This window comes from Nyctibius grandis, chromosome 23 (assembly GCF_013368605.1).
Source record: "Nyctibius grandis isolate bNycGra1 chromosome 23, bNycGra1.pri, whole genome shotgun sequence".
NCBI lineage: Eukaryota > Metazoa > Chordata > Aves > Nyctibiiformes > Nyctibiidae > Nyctibius > Nyctibius grandis.
Window position 1 is genome coordinate 399,386 of NC_090680.1, and position 14,392 is coordinate 413,777.

Sequence of the window (14,392 nt, forward strand, 5' to 3'; positions counted from 1 at the left end):
TTTAGGGGGGGTCCCAGTGATGTTAGGGGACCCCATCCCCTTGCTTTTTGGGGTGGGGGGGGGTGTTTGTGATTGTTGCGGTGAATTAATCAGATTTAGGGGTTAATGATGAATTTTTTGGGGGGGGGTTATACGTTAGAGGGATTTTTTTTTCTGAATAAAAGGAAATGTGAACCACCCTGCGGGGGGGGGGCTCGAGATTTTGGGGGTGGGGGCACCCTGAAAGTGCCTGATGTTTGGGGGGGGCTGAGAGGCTCAACCATGGGGAGGGGGGAAAGCTCTGATGGGGCTGGGACCCCCCCCCAAGCCCCTTTTATTGGGGAGGGGTGGTAAAATGGGGTGTCCAGGTCCCTGTAGGGGTTGGGGGGGCACTAGCACCCCCTCCTGTGTGTGAGCCCCCCCCCAGCACCCCAAATCTGCTGGCTCAGCACAGACAAACCCCATGGCCCCACCCTGGCTGGGCCGGATCTGGGACCTGCCCTGGGGTGGGGGGACATGGGGGAGGGGAGTGGGGTTCCCCCTATTCCCCCCCCCAACCTGCTGGGGAAAATTGGGGTGTCGGGGGGGGGGTAATGGCCAGAACTGACCCTGGTGTGGGTGGGGGGTCCTGAACTTGACCCCCTCCCATGCAAATACACCTGCCCCCCCCCCCCCCGCCCTGGGAGGCGCCGCCCAGGGCAAGGTCCGTCCCCCCCCCGCCCTGAGCACCCATAAAATCCCGGGGGGGCCGGGGTGGCGCTGCAGCCACTGGCAGCTCCCCCCCCACCATGGACAAGCACCCCAAGGAGCCAGGCAAGAAGCACAAGGTGAGGGGCTGGGTGGACCCCCTGGGACACCCCCAGACTGGCACCCCACAGCCCTGGGACCCCCCCCAAACTGGGCACCCCACAGCCCTGGGACCCCCCCCAAACTGGGAACCCCCTGGGACCCTCCCTACCCTGGCACCCCACAGCCCTGGGACCCACCCCCCCCAAACTGGGACCCTCCCCAACCTGGCACCCCATGGCCCTGGGACCCCCCCCCTGCAATCTGGGGACCCCCATGGCACCAGGACTCCAAACCTTGGTACCCCACAACCCTAAGCCCCCCCCACCCATTCTAGGGATCCTCCTAGTCCTGGGGACCCCCCCCCCCAAGTCCTGGGGATGCCCCCCCAGTCCTAGGACCCCCCTCGCTCTGGGGACCCCCCCAGTCCTGCTCCCCCTGCCACGGCCTGGGGACCCCAGCCCCCTACAGCCCCAGGACCGCCCCCCCACAGCACCAGGGCCCCACACCCTGACACCCCACAGCCTGGAGATCCCCCTTAATCCCCAAGGCCCCCCCTGGCTGGGGGGGCAGGGGGGCACACCAGGGCCCCCCCTCTTAACTCTCCCCGCCCCCCCAGGATGGCCACTCCTCCGACTCCTCCAGTTCCAGCTCCAGCTCCAGCTCTGACGATGAGGGGAAGGTAAGGACAGAGACACCCCCCCTCTCCCCTGCACCCCAAACCCCCCTGGGCTGTCCCCTGCACCCACTGGGGGGGGGACACAGCCCTGTGGGGCCCCCCCCCAATAATTAACCCCCCCTACCCTGCAGCACCATGACCCTGAGCACAAGAGAAAGGACAAACCCCACAAGAAACCCAAAGAGAAGAAGGAGAAGAAAAGCCACTGAGGGGGGGGGGCAGGAGGGGACACAAAGGGTGACAGGGGGGTGACAAGGATGTGACAGGGCCCCCCCCACCCTGGGGTGTCACACCCCTCCCCTCCCTGCTAATAAAGAGGGAGCAAAGTCCACGGGTGTCACACCTTGGTGTCACGGGGTGGGTGGGGACACAGGGGACAAAGCCCCCCCCCCCCTCCTTTCACCCCAAAATCCTGGTGGGGGGGTGGGCAGGGAATGACACAGCCGCTCCCTGGAGGGGGGGACCCCAAAACACCTGTGACATTGGGGGGGGCATGAGACTGAGGGGGGGCTCCCCAATATCCAAGGCCCCCCCCAAGGGGGGTGCACCCCCACAAAAGCTGCGACACCCCCCCCGAAACTGGGGTACAGCCACCACATCCCAAGGGCCATCACACCCCTAAGAGCAACACCCATGACATTGGGGGGGGTCCCCACTATCCAAAGCCCCCCCTCGCCACCCAAACCCCCTCAGAAGTGGGGTGGCGCCTCCCTAAAAGTGGGGTGACACCCCCCCCCCCCAATAACAGCGTACAGACACCACACACGCACCCTGGGCAGCGTTTATTGAAGCAGCCGAGCGCAAAGAGGGGCTTGGGGGGGGGGGCAAAAGGGGGGGACGGGGTTCTAGGGGGGGTAAAGTGGGGTTCAGGGGGGGTAAATTGGGGTTCTGCCCCCCCCCCCTCACCTGAGGAGGTGGTAGGTGAGCCAGTACATGAAGAGGGGCTGGGCAGCGGCGATGGCCACGGTCAAGTACATGCGCAGCTGGTTCTTGGCCCCTCGCACCAGCACCCCCTCGGCCGCCGCCTCCGAGAGCAGCTTCAGCCGCAGGGTCCTGATCTTGGGGAGGGGGCAACAAAAAAAGGGGTGAAACCCCCCCAAAACCAACAGCCCCCCCTTTCCCCTGCACTCCCCCCTCCTCGTTACCATGAAGATGAAGATGCTGAGGCAGCACCAGCTCAGCACCACGTAGTAACCGGGGCGGCCGAAGAGGAGGCCGGAGACGAGGCCGATGATCATCCTGCCACCGAGGGAGGGGGGTATTGGGGTGTAACCGCCCCCCCCTCAAAAACCCAGTAGCCCCCCCCCCAAAATTTCTTACCCCACGTATTTGTAGCTGGCAAAGGCGAGGAGGTCGATGGTGGTGAGGTCGGTGGGGATGGTGACAAGGTAGAGGCTGAAGAGGATGGCCATGACCTCCATGATGAGCCAGGCCAGCGCCGAGCTCGCCTGCAGGCCCAGGCTGTCGGGGGAGAACCTGGGGGGGGGGAGAAGCACCTCGAGTTGGGGGGGGGCACCTCAGACTGGGGGGGTTACAGCTTTTCTGCACCCCCTTTTCAGGGTGGGGGGTGGCTCTGGGGACGGCGTCCTCACCTGTTTTGGGTGCCCAGCGCCAAACCGGCAACAAGGATGTAGGTGATGAAGGCCATCACTGGGGGGGGGACACGGAGATGTGTCACCGTGGGGAGGGGACACGGGGGAGGTCACCGGGATGGCTGGGGGGTGGGACACACACACCTACCCGGGATATAGAGATCGGGGGCGTTGACATCGAAGCGGGGGGCGACTGGGGTGTCCTGCTGGTACCTCACCTGCCAGTCCTGGGCGGGGGGGGGATGGATACCGTTAGGGCGCCCCCCGGTCCCGATCCCCCCCGCCCCGGTACCGGCCGTCCCCTCACCTGATGCACGAAGGGGAAAACGAGCAGCCCCAGTTTCTTGCCCACGTAAACGGTGTCCACAGCGAAATAATACTTGAGCCGCCCAATCGGGATGAACCGGTCAAGCTACGGGGGCGGGGGTTAAATAACCTCGCGGGGTCGCGGTAACCGGTCACGCAGCCTCCCCCCCGCCCCGTAACTCACGTTCCGGTCCACGATGTCACGGCCCTGGCTGGCCAGGCTGGTGCCGTAGGCCACGGCCAGGCTGGATACGGGCTCGGCCAGGAAAGAAGCGGCCGGTGGGTACGGGGAGGAGGCGGCGGAGGGCGGCGGGGACCCGTAAGCCCGACCCGGGTGGGTCCCGCCGCCTCCTCCCGCCGCGCTCGTATCATCGAACAGAGGATGCGGGTCCGCCATGCGCGGGGCCGTCGCCGGTACGCGGCGCTTGGGGGCTGCGGGGAGAGGCCGCGGTAAGGCCGGGGGTAAGGCCGGGACCGAGCCCCCCCCTCCCTCCGCCGTCCTTACGGTGCCGCCTCGCCCCGTCCAGCTCCATCCCGCCGCCGCCAGCCCCCACTTCCGCTTCCGCCTCCCGCCGCGTCACGTGACCCGCTGTGACGCCGCGCTGATTGGCCACTCTGCCGGAAGTCGTTGGCACGCGGCGCTGCCCTCTCCCCCCGCCCCTCCACCCCAGCGGGCGACCGGAAGTGAGGTCATAAAGGGGGAGGAGCCGCAACGCCGCGCCGGCCTCAAGATGGCGGCGTCTGCGCGGCTCGGTGTCGCCATGGCAACGGGGTGGGCCTGGGCGGGGCCTAGTGGCCCCCAGGGCCCGGTGTCATGGCCACGGGGCTGGCCATGGTGGCCACAGCGTCCCCAGGGCCCGGCGTCATGGCCCACCTCCTGCCAGCGCAGCCCCAGCGCCGCTCCTGAGGGGGAACAGGTGGGACCCCGTGACCCAGGGACCCAGCCCCTCCCTGCTGGCGTCCCCGGGCCCCCCGAGGAGGTGATCAGAGGTGGGTGCAGGGGGGGGACGGGGGGGCGGTGACAATGTCTGTGTGTGTCCCCCCCCAGAGCTCTTCCCAGAGGTGTATCTCGGCGCGCCTGGACGGTTCCTGTGTGACATGGTCCGGGTAATCCTGCTCCGGCAGGGGGTTGGGCTGGATGATCTTTCGAGGTCCCTTCCAATCTCTAACATTCTGTGATGGAGGACAGGGATTGAGGCTCAGAGCCCCGGCCTCCAACACCTCAGAAGCCTGTAGGGACGCGTGCGGTCAGGCCTCGGTGGCCACGGGCTGCTGCTGAGCCCTGCTTGGACCAGGGTAGGGCACGTGCTGGAAATGTCCATGGCAGCTTCTCTGCCCCTGCTCGCACTGGTTCTGCAGGGACCCCTCCTCTGGGCTGCGCTGGAGGAGGGCTGCCAGCTGCCACCAGCCCTCGCCCCTGATGCCCAAGCCACCCGTGCGGTGTCAGGACGCCCTTCCCCGTGTCACTGGCCAGCTTTGAAATCTGTACCTTGGCCACGCTGCTGCTCTGGTCGCTCATGTGAAAGAAGAGCGGGAGCAGGCCCCTTGGCACTTTCTTCTTCATCTTCTCCTCGTCACTCCCCTCCACTGACGCCACCACGTCTCTGAAGAGGCCCATGGAGAGCTCTCGCAGCTGGCTGGACTCCTGGTAGGAAGGGGGAAAGGTGGACTTGAGAAACAGCAACTCCCTGCCCATGATGAGCAGGGGCGTCATCGTGGCTGACGTGAGGGGAGATGCTCCGGGCTGAGGTTCTGCAGCAGGGAGAAGCCGTGCTGGGCACCAAAGCCCAGAAGCCATCCCATGAGAGCCCTGGGGAGCAGACCCTGCGCCGAGTGCTGCTCGCAGGGCTGGGCTGAAGGGCAGCGTGTCCTCTCCCAGTGCCCATCTGCGGGGCTCAGGCTCCCACATCAGCCTTACGTTGTCAAAGAGGGGCAGGAGCTCCTCCACCAGCTGCACAGCGATGGCGCTGGCCTCTTTCCTCTCCAGGTCACCCATGATGTTTCGGAAGAGCCCCAGGACCTTCATCTTGATATCGGCGTCACCGCCGCGGAGCACCTCCGTGAGGAGTGGCAGGCCCACCAGCATTTCTCCCACCTGTATGAAAGACAGAGTTTAATTTTTGTGACGCGCTCCGTGCCTGGAAAGCTCCCCAGGCAGCCCCCAGGCCCCACGCTGCCCCCAGAGATTTCATCAAATCATAGAAATGTTTCCGTTGGAAGGACCTTTAAGATCATCAGGTCCATCAACGCAACACTACCGAGTCCACCAATAAACCATATCACTCAGCGCCACATCGCTAAAGCAAAATAAAGCAACGTGCCATAATTCAACCTAGGGTGTTTCACCAAGCTTTGGTGAAACCCACAGTTCACCTTCTCAAGAACCTTGACTCTTTCCTGGTCAGACTTTTGCAGATACAGCGCTCCCCCTTTAAGCAGTGAGCTGGTATGACGACATTCCCTTGCTTGCACAACTGTGGAATTCAGAGTTCAGTTCTTGTGGCTTTCTTTATTTTAAAAGGGCAGCAGAAAGAAAGAAAAGAGGATGAGATGACATTGATTAGTAGTTTTATTTATTTATTTTCCTTCTAGGGCAAGAGAAGGTCTCTTCCAGCCTGGTTGATTCTGTGATTCTGTGACCTTGCAAATATGCTGCAGGTTGATTGCCAGTAGAAACATGCAGGTACGATATAAAAGAATTATTTTAAGTTACTTCTCCTGTTTCTTCCCATCCAAAAAAATAACCTAAATTCCAGTTGCAAGAGAGCAGACCTTGAATGGTTACTGTTAAGATCAGTTAGGCTTTATGAGAACTGAAGCAGCTGGGCAGTGCTGAGTCCATATGTGTAATTTTCTGTGAATGAAATTAGGGGTTTTGTCTTAGACATTTAAAACATCAAAAATGGAAAAAAAAAAGCTGAGCATTGGGGAAACAGAAAAAGGAAAATTTGAAGGGTGATACAAGCATAAGGTATAACAGGCGTAAAAATTCCTTAAATAGCTTCTGATGACACCTTCTTGTGTCTGAAAAATCAATATGCTTGCACAGAGCTACTATGTCTTGCTGCAGATCTGTGAACTATCAAAAAAAAAGATTATTAATGCTATGCAAGATCAGTTTCTCTATTTTGTTCATGGTAGACAGCTTAAGTGGGCAGAAGAAAGTGGCATATAGGGCATGTACTAGTAGCAGGGAAAAAATGGGCTTACTCCATCTGTAGCAGTACTTCTGAATGCTCATTAAAAGCATTCATAAAACTACATTCTTACTGCCTTGTTCCACTCAGAGTTAGGTGGGATTTGCCTCCCCTCATACCAGCCATTTAAAAGATTAGCACCTAGTCTAGGGTAACACAAGCTGAATGAAATTAATTTCTCCAACCTATTTGTGCAATCCTGATTTGTTCCACTGTTTCTGAGTTTTTTTGTCTTTCTTTTTGTTCCTTTAGGTACAATCAGCATCACAGATTACACTTTTGAAGACAACAGGGCAAGCAGAAGAAATGCTGCCAACAGTAACTGTGTCACAGGGTATGTCTAAAGGACTGAAGTGCTGGTCTGTAGCTGTTCAGTCTGTCGTACCATTCATTCATCTGACAGCACAAATCCTTGGAATTATTTGCACAGAAAGCTGAAGATGTGATTTAATGTTGTGGGAATACTTTCTTGGTGAATACATTGTGACAGTCTTTGGAAACTGCAGTGGTGATAATGAGGTTCTGTAGAAAATCACTTTTTCTGTCTGTTCCTTGTCACAGTCAGATTTAAGAGCTCTACAATAATGGACTTCGTTAGTCATTTTTAAGAAAAATTGTCTTAAGGTTGAATTGGTTGGTAATACAAATTAGCATTTCTGAAGAAATTGATCTTAATGTTTTATCTCTTATTACAGCAGAGGAAGAAGCTTCTTTTTTGGCTGCTTCTGTAGACACGAGGTATTACAATGACTTACTGAGTCAGATTCCTGAGGAATACTTTTCTGTACCCTTAATGCTGCACTGCATGTTGGAACAGGTGGGAATATTCTCTTTATAATTCCTGTGGCTAATTCAGCTTAGAGCTGGTATAATGAATTGATCAAAGATCCATAAATCAATCTGTTTCAGCCTAAAATAAGAGGCTGTCCATGGAGGCACCGACCAAGGAGGTTCAATACAAAGGAATCACAACCTAAAAGTGACTTGTTTAGTTTTCTTTCATACTGTGCACTTACCCTGTATATACAGTGGTATTCCAAAATTATTTTTTCAAGACTACAGATCCAATATAATCAAATGAGGAAAAAGGTGTAATTTCTTAGCTAAGTCAATAACAAGTTTTCATGTCCTGCAACGTTATTGATACTGAACTTTTGGGGCAAGCCTCACGTAGAAGCGGCGTGTATCAATGCTAGTGCTAGACAGATCTGACTTCTGTTGAGTTCAGACACAATCTATGAGTTAGCAAAGATCCAGAGTATGATTTGGAAATCCTTCTTCTTTTAGAAATAAAATTTTAGTGCAATCTTATTTTTTTTTTTTTTTTTTACTTTTTGCAATTTAGTCTGAAAATAGATTCAGGCAAAGATACTCAAAATAAGGTCCAACACCTTATACACAATCAGTTTTTAATTATCTCGGTTCATTAACAATTCTTAACATTTCAAGTTGGAAATATTTTTCTTGTCACCCTTCCAAAAGTGAAGAATAGGAGAAAACATTTAATTCTGTTTTTCATAATCTTTGTTTTGGGCAGGAACTAGCATGGAAATCGATTTTTTACTATTTGTAGAAAAAAAATATGGTTTTCTTTCCTGACAAAATTTGTGGATGTCTGTTTAGCTTATAGCAGGATCTGCCTGGTAGTTTTCAGGAAGTTAAGCAGCACTTGTACTGTAATGCAAGCTACCATATATCATGTTTGCCAGGTTATTGCAAGTGAAGAAGGCCTTACATCACCCAGTCTGTTGGTGCCAGAGCCCCGGGAAGATGGGCTACATCATGCAATTGCAGATCATATCGCCTCTCTCCTTCCTTCTCTTTCACTTTCCAAGAGTGAAAAAAAGGTTTGTGTGGTCTTTTGTTCATTTCCTAAAATGACAAATAAATCTGATTCTTGGGGTTTAACACATCTTTCTTTTTTAACAGGATCTGTATAACTACTTTTCTCCTAAATACAATGAAAAAGAGACTGTCACCCCCAAGTACCCTCTCTTGTTTAACTACCACGATACCCTGGCTCAGCGGTTCCACCTGCTGCAGGTATAGTGCTACCTGCCATATAGAAACAGCTCTAAAGTCCACAGGCAGTGAAGACTCTCAGTGCACTAGAAAGGATGGAGTGGTGTTTTTACAAAGCAGAACAGCATAGCCTAGACTTTTTCCACCTGAGATAAACTCACTAACACGTGTTTAGTCTGCTTAAGAAGCCATGAGTTACTGCTACTAACAGAGAACACATCGCACACAGAGCATTGGATTGAGTTCAGGGATCTGTTTGTATTAACAAGAATGTTTAGCCTTTGGCATAGATGAGAGATATTACAGAAACCTGTTGGTTTACTGTAGTCAAACACTGATGAAAGTGCACAAAATTAGTTACTAACTTGGTAACAGTGATTTAGCATGTAGACTGGATTAAATTCTAAGATGTAGGGAAGTATAAGAAAAGGTACAGTTTGTTAGTGGACACAACAAGCGTGCTCAGGTTGGCTCAATAATTGGAGCATAGTGTATACCTAAGACATTGCCGAATTCTAACAAAGGCAGAAAGGGTCAGAGGCAGCAAGGTTTGGGATTATTTCAAAGTTACAGTCCCCAGACTTTCATCACTGTGATTTCCTCAAATTTTTCCAAAGCCAGGGTGTAGTTTTACCATTAAACTTTGAAAATACTCTGAAGGCAATACAAGTGATAATCAAGTTCTAGATTTCAGAGCTAAGGTGTGTGTCTGCCTGGCTTCATGAATTAGAAATTTGCTGTGACAACTGTTGATTAAAACAACATTCAGAAACAAATCAAGCTTGGCACATTGGAGGTACTCAAGCAGAATGCAGGACTGAGTAATCACTGAGAGAGATACTCTTAGCAGGCAGACGCTTGATGTATGTGATGTACTTGCTGCAGAGGAAGTTGAGGATATAGCACAATGTTTGGGGAGTGGATAGAGGAAAAAGATTTGGGACATACAGTCCAAGAAAAAGGTACTGTTAAGTGTGCAATACTGAAAATAGCGAAGCTGAAGGATACCAATAAGTCTCAAAAGATAGATGCTTAAATACACAGGACTTCAGCTGTCACAGACTGATCAATCAGTTTACAGACTTCATTACTATGAGAAGTAGCACAAATCAGCTGAAAGATATGTGGAAGGTGCCTGCTGCCTGTCTGAATATTCTGTATTCCAGAATTTTTTAGTCTAGCTAGCACAGGCCAATATCTTCTAACAAGTGGCTGTTATTATGCCATCAGTTATTGTCTTATGTATCTCACTTTTCCTGCCTAAAACATCTGACACCATGATTCACCAACACACTGTGAGCACATGCTCAAATTTATGTCCAGCTGACTTAAGCACATCCTTGTGTCTTTTGCTATACAAAGACTTCTTTATTCAAACATAATTTTTAAAAATCCACTGGTGTGAAAGTTTACTTTCACTCTGGTACTTTGGTTTTTGTTCCAGGTCCAGGAGAACATAAATCCAGAAAAGATTGAACGTGAAATGATGGATAAACTGCCTCTTACAGAACTTATGCATTTCACCCTTCCTTCAGCTGAAAACAACACTAAACGCTTGGCCAGAGTTCACGAGCTCATGCATTATTGTACCAGTGGTAAAATTACTTTCTTTTTCGTTGATATAACTTTCATTTTTTTCTTCTGGTTGATGATCCTATTAAATAGAAGGAAGTTTGGGACAAGTTTTTTCAGCTGCCTAGAACCTTTGCAGCATTTCCCATTTTCACATTCTTGCTTATACCTTAGCCTACTATACAAGTTAGGGCTAACTTCAGACCTCAGTTTCATCGTTATATATTTCATCATTTATATAAAGTTAATGAGCCAAGAGGTATTCAGATGTAGGAAACACTTCATTTAAGATGGATTAATAGTTAGGCATATCACTGTGCAATTTGGAAGCATTCAACTTCGAATGCAGTGTAAAATGTAGCTCACAAAATTGATCCAATACCATTAAGGAAATTGTTGTTGACTTTTGCAGAGTTGCCAAGAACGATACACTTACATAGTTTGCTATTTATCTTCTGAGCCATAAGGACATTTTCAGTTAATGATTGTAATTCTTTTATAGAACTTCTGAGTTCGGCTGAAGTAGAAAGAGCCTTCAGAGTGTTTACTTTTGAAAGCCTGAGGCTGACTGGGCTGAGTGACTCTGGTCTCCTGGAGAGCTCTGCATCTATGGTTGGGGGTGATTCTGAAGTGTCTTATATCCCTTGGGATAATCCAGCCATGTTTGCAAGACAGCTGAGACAACTCTTCCTTATGGAAAAGAAGCTTAGTGGGAAATCTCCAAGAGGCTCTGGTAAAAATCTGTTTACATTACTCCTGAAGAATTTAAATCCGCTATTTGTATATCATTTGCTGTTTCAGGGCTGTGATTTTTCTTACTTGTACAAATCACTGAATTTCAAGTATTGTGTAGTCTGTACATTGAGTATCTGTGTAGGAGGCTCAGGGGAGACCTTATTGCTCTCTACAACTACCTGAGAGGAGGTTGTAGGAAGGTAGGTGTTGGTCTCTTCTCCCAAGTAACAAGCGATAGGAGAAGAGGAAATGTGCCAGGTTGTGCCAGGGGAGGTTTAGATTGGATATTAGGAAAAATTTCTTCACAGAAAGGGTTGTCAAGCGCTGGCACAGGCTGCCCAGGGCAGTGGTGGAGTCCCCATCCCTGGAGGGATTTAAAAGACATGTAGATGTGGTGCTGAGGGACATGGGTTAGTGGTGGACTTGGTAGTGCTGGGTTAATGGTTGGACTGGATGATCTTAAAGGTCCTGTCCAACCAAAATGATTCAATGATTCTGTGATTACTAGATAAAGACAAAAGCTCAGAATTTTGTATGACAGCATTAATAGTTTATTTAAGCAACTCTTTAAAATGATATCTGTGGAAAAGTATGTACTAGAAAACTGTTTTATTGCTTATGACATCAAATATATTTTAGAGACATAAAATACTGAAGATGTGCTTAAATACCTTTCTGCATACAGGCTCTTGTGAGTTATGATGGCAGCTGAGTCTTTAAAAAGTTAGTAGCGACCACAGAATGAAATCAAAAGTGGTGTATAGGGTTAATTAGATGATTACTAGTGAATATTAAGAAGTGGAAAGGATATATAACTTACATGTGAGAACTCCAGGAGGTGTTAAAAATTAAAAAAAGGTGTGCTATAATTGTAATTACACATGCATGCATACTTTTTCCTGTAAATTTTTTTCTTACTTCATTTGCAGTCTGTGCAATTAGTATATCTTAAGCAAGTTACTATGTGACATTTGAGCGATTATAACTATCATCTCATTCATATTAGAATGGGAACATTTTAGATAGAAGGGTCAGAGATGGAGATCTCTTGTAGACAACGCAGAGTGAGTTTTCTGCAAGTTCTACATCTTCTCCTTCTGCAGGTTCTAACATAGTGAACAGTTGTTGGCCTGGAGCAACGTTGGCCAAGAAGCAACATTAAAAACAAGAGATTGTTTTTCTGGGATGTGAAAAAAATAGAAATTAGGTCAGTTGAAGCTGCTATACCTCAGGATGTTGCCTGTGCTTTTCTAATACAGATGCTGAGGCAACCAGCTTAGATGGGATCCTTTCCTTAGAAGGCTGGAGCAGACAAAATCGAATACTGCTTTTCTGCCTCTTTTCCAAATTTTGGGAACCTTTTTTGGGGTGTTAGTTTATTTTACTTTTATGCTAGTCGCAATGCTAAAGTGACAATGCAAAGCTAGTCACATTGCAGTTACAAACAGCCTGCAACATTGCATCGCTTTGGCAACACTAAAGCAAATACCAGGAAGAGAAAACTTTTGCTTTCAGATTTCCTAAATCTTCTAAAGGTATTGAGTAAATAGGTCTAATTTCCTAGAGAACCAGAGCCTAAAGACATATCTCTGGAAGCTGAGCTGATTATGAGCCACTTATGAACAAATACTCTCCAGAGTATTTTCTCCCAGGAAGAGTATTTTTCTTGTACGTGGGAATTTTGACCAAATATTAGTGACCTCTGCCCTAACTCCAGGCATAAATAATTCTATTAAAGGAAATTATTTAAAAAAATACGAGAACACAGAAGTTAGTCTCCATGTGATCCTAGTCATATCAGGTACCCATTGTAACAATGATAGTTTATCAGGAATGACTGGTCAGATCCTCAGAAGAAGTAATATTCTGTCAGTAGCTTGTAGAACTCTATAATCCAATTAATTTCAAGTTTAAAATTCTGCATTTTTCAAAAATATGTGAAAATATCAAAATAATTGATTTTGCCTTCTTTTTTATGTCATCTGTGGAAAGGAATGCTTGTTATTGATTCTCTTGTATAGTAAGCAGAAAAAATGATTCTTCATGTATGAGTCTTGAGGACACTTCTTAAAGTATTGTTAATCTTTTTGACCACGCAAGGCCAGCACAGGACAGATAAAGAGGATGATTTAAGTGGGTCTTATAAAGAGTTCCTTTTTTTTTAAAATGAACTGTCTGCTGCTTGTTGACCCTGGATTTTAAAGTGCTCTTTTAGGAAAGAAGTGTGGCAGAGCTGATCGTGTATTTATTGGACTAGTGTCATAAAAGGAGCCTTCAACTTCATGGCAATCTCATCAGGGAGGCTAAGGAAGTTGCATCACTCCAACCTCAGTGTTCAGGGCTGAAATTTCTGGAACGCTTCTTAAAGTTCTGCTTTCAATTTCCAGGACATACAGAAACGAATGGCAAAGATGGAAGAGGTGATCTGGCTGATCCTGTTTTGAACAAAGAATTGGATCTTTTTATTCCTGATATGGCAAGTGTGAGGAATGGAATAAGCTGTGCTATATAGCGTGAGACAACAGAAAATACTGTTCAGTGCCAGGATATGTTAGTGAGGGTTCCTTTGCAATGCTCTGTGTAAATCTTAATTTTGTGGTGTTTGGCGAATAGTGCCATAAGCACTATGGAATCACTTCCTTAGAGTTCTAAGGTGATGGGTCTTGGTGAAGCTACTAATGACAATTCTGTGCTGGTTTCACTGAATACCAGGGGTCAAATGCTGGCATGAGAGACTGGGAGGAATTGCCAAACTGTGTCACACTAATAGACTGTGTAGTTTGGCATCTTCAGAAATGCCTGCCTGCCATACAGCCCTGGATAAATACAGCAATTTTAAAATTACTTCATAGGACATGTTTAAATATTCATAATTGCTTACAGAACTCAAAAACGTATAACCTAATAATAAAAATAGTTAGATTATGTTTGTCATAAAAAAGCCAAGACCAAAAACCTTTGGGTGTAATTGTGTTTTTTATTAAATAGTGCCATACGGATCTACACTTGTGCAGCATTGTGCAATTAACTGTGATGCAACGTGGGATGCTGTCTATTAAGTCAACAAGATTACAGTTAATTTAATACAACTGACACTGAAATATTGATATTCATTATTTTGATTTGGTGTATTTTAAGGTGAGTCTGGAAAATTATGGCCTAGGACCAAACTTGGAAGAAATAAAAAAGACACAGAAGCGTTGTTTGACAGACTGGAGTTTCGCTGAGCATTTTCCACCCCATGTTCTTCTTCAGGTATCTGTGAACTGACAATCTTATACATACAGTCACCCTTCAGAATGCTGTACAAAGAATTAGTAGCAAAGTACAAGGTATTTCTTGCTAGATAATTGATTCGGTTTTATCCGTTTTACATTTTTACTGAAAACCTTGTTCTTTAGCTGCTTTTCCGTTTCTCATGTGAAATTTAGTTTGTAATGGGTCTTTATTTCCTGGTCTGGCCAAACTGCAGCTGTCCTTTTTGGTAGTGAGTCATTTAGCTAAAAAACATGTGATGGAGACAA

The 14,392-nt window shown here is 48.7% G+C and overlaps 3 protein-coding genes and 1 long non-coding RNA gene across 4 annotated transcripts in view; 2 read left to right on the plus strand and 2 right to left on the minus strand.

Moving 5' to 3' along the window:
• Positions 1-302: 302 nt before the first annotated feature.
• LOC137673033 (uncharacterized) lies at positions 303-1,773 on the plus strand. Its single transcript, XR_011049688.1, has 3 exons — positions 303-806; positions 1,385-1,447; positions 1,576-1,773. It is a non-coding gene; the product is annotated as an uncharacterized lncRNA (long non-coding RNA).
• Positions 1,774-2,209: 436 nt separating this feature from the next.
• On the minus strand, positions 2,210-3,919 carry YIF1B (Yip1 interacting factor homolog B, membrane trafficking protein). The gene is made up of 8 exons (XM_068417423.1): positions 3,848-3,919; positions 3,527-3,774; positions 3,344-3,448; positions 3,185-3,263; positions 3,037-3,094; positions 2,765-2,920; positions 2,590-2,683; positions 2,210-2,502 (listed from the first exon to the last, which is right to left on the minus strand). The coding sequence occupies exons 1-8, from the start codon at positions 3,873-3,875 to the stop codon at positions 2,347-2,349; spliced, it is 924 nt and encodes a 307-aa protein (XP_068273524.1). The 5' UTR covers positions 3,876-3,919; the 3' UTR covers positions 2,210-2,346.
• Positions 3,920-4,073: 154 nt separating this feature from the next.
• LOC137672902 (sperm-associated antigen 17-like) overlaps positions 4,074-14,392 on the plus strand; it is a 61,633-nt gene continuing 51,314 nt past the window's right edge. Inside the window, exons 1-10 of the mRNA XM_068417322.1 lie at positions 4,074-4,332; positions 5,935-6,025; positions 6,792-6,873; positions 7,235-7,356; positions 8,249-8,386; positions 8,469-8,582; positions 10,006-10,156; positions 10,636-10,866; positions 13,256-13,344; positions 14,007-14,123. Of these exons, the coding sequence (XP_068273423.1) occupies positions 6,020-6,025; positions 6,792-6,873; positions 7,235-7,356; positions 8,249-8,386; positions 8,469-8,582; positions 10,006-10,156; positions 10,636-10,866; positions 13,256-13,344; positions 14,007-14,123 (1,050 nt within the window). The 5' untranslated portion in view covers positions 4,074-4,332; positions 5,935-6,019. The remainder of the gene's footprint in view (positions 4,333-5,934; positions 6,026-6,791; positions 6,874-7,234; positions 7,357-8,248; positions 8,387-8,468; positions 8,583-10,005; positions 10,157-10,635; positions 10,867-13,255; positions 13,345-14,006; positions 14,124-14,392) is intronic.
• On the minus strand, positions 4,132-5,428 carry LOC137672892 (maestro heat-like repeat-containing protein family member 1). Its single transcript, XM_068417313.1, has 3 exons — positions 5,261-5,428; positions 4,832-4,987; positions 4,132-4,245 (listed from the first exon to the last, which is right to left on the minus strand). The coding sequence occupies exons 1-3, from the start codon at positions 5,426-5,428 to the stop codon at positions 4,132-4,134; spliced, it is 438 nt and encodes a 145-aa protein (XP_068273414.1).

Bases quoted from the DNA above. Each gene is read 5' to 3' on its own strand.
- YIF1B (XM_068417423.1), bottom strand. From the start codon at position 3,875: ATGGAGCTGGACGGGGCGAGGCGGCACC. The intron at 2,684-2,764 runs GTAAGAAATTTT...CCTCGGTGGCAG, and splicing joins GCCAGCTACAAATACGTGGG to GATGATCATCGGCCTCGTCT. The intron at 2,503-2,589 runs GTAACGAGGAGG...CCCCTCCCCAAG, and splicing joins TCAGCATCTTCATCTTCATG to ATCAGGACCCTGCGGCTGAA.
- LOC137672892 (XM_068417313.1), bottom strand. From the start codon at position 5,428: ATGCTGGTGGGCCTGCCACTCCTCACGGAGGTGCTCCGCGGCGGTGAC. The intron at 4,988-5,260 runs GTAAGGCTGATG...CCTTCCTACCAG, and splicing joins TCCTGCCCCTCTTTGACAAC to GAGTCCAGCCAGCTGCGAGA. The intron at 4,246-4,831 runs GTACAGATTTCA...GTTCCCCCTCAG, and splicing joins AGAGCAGCAGCGTGGCCAAG to GAGCGGCGCTGGGGCTGCGC.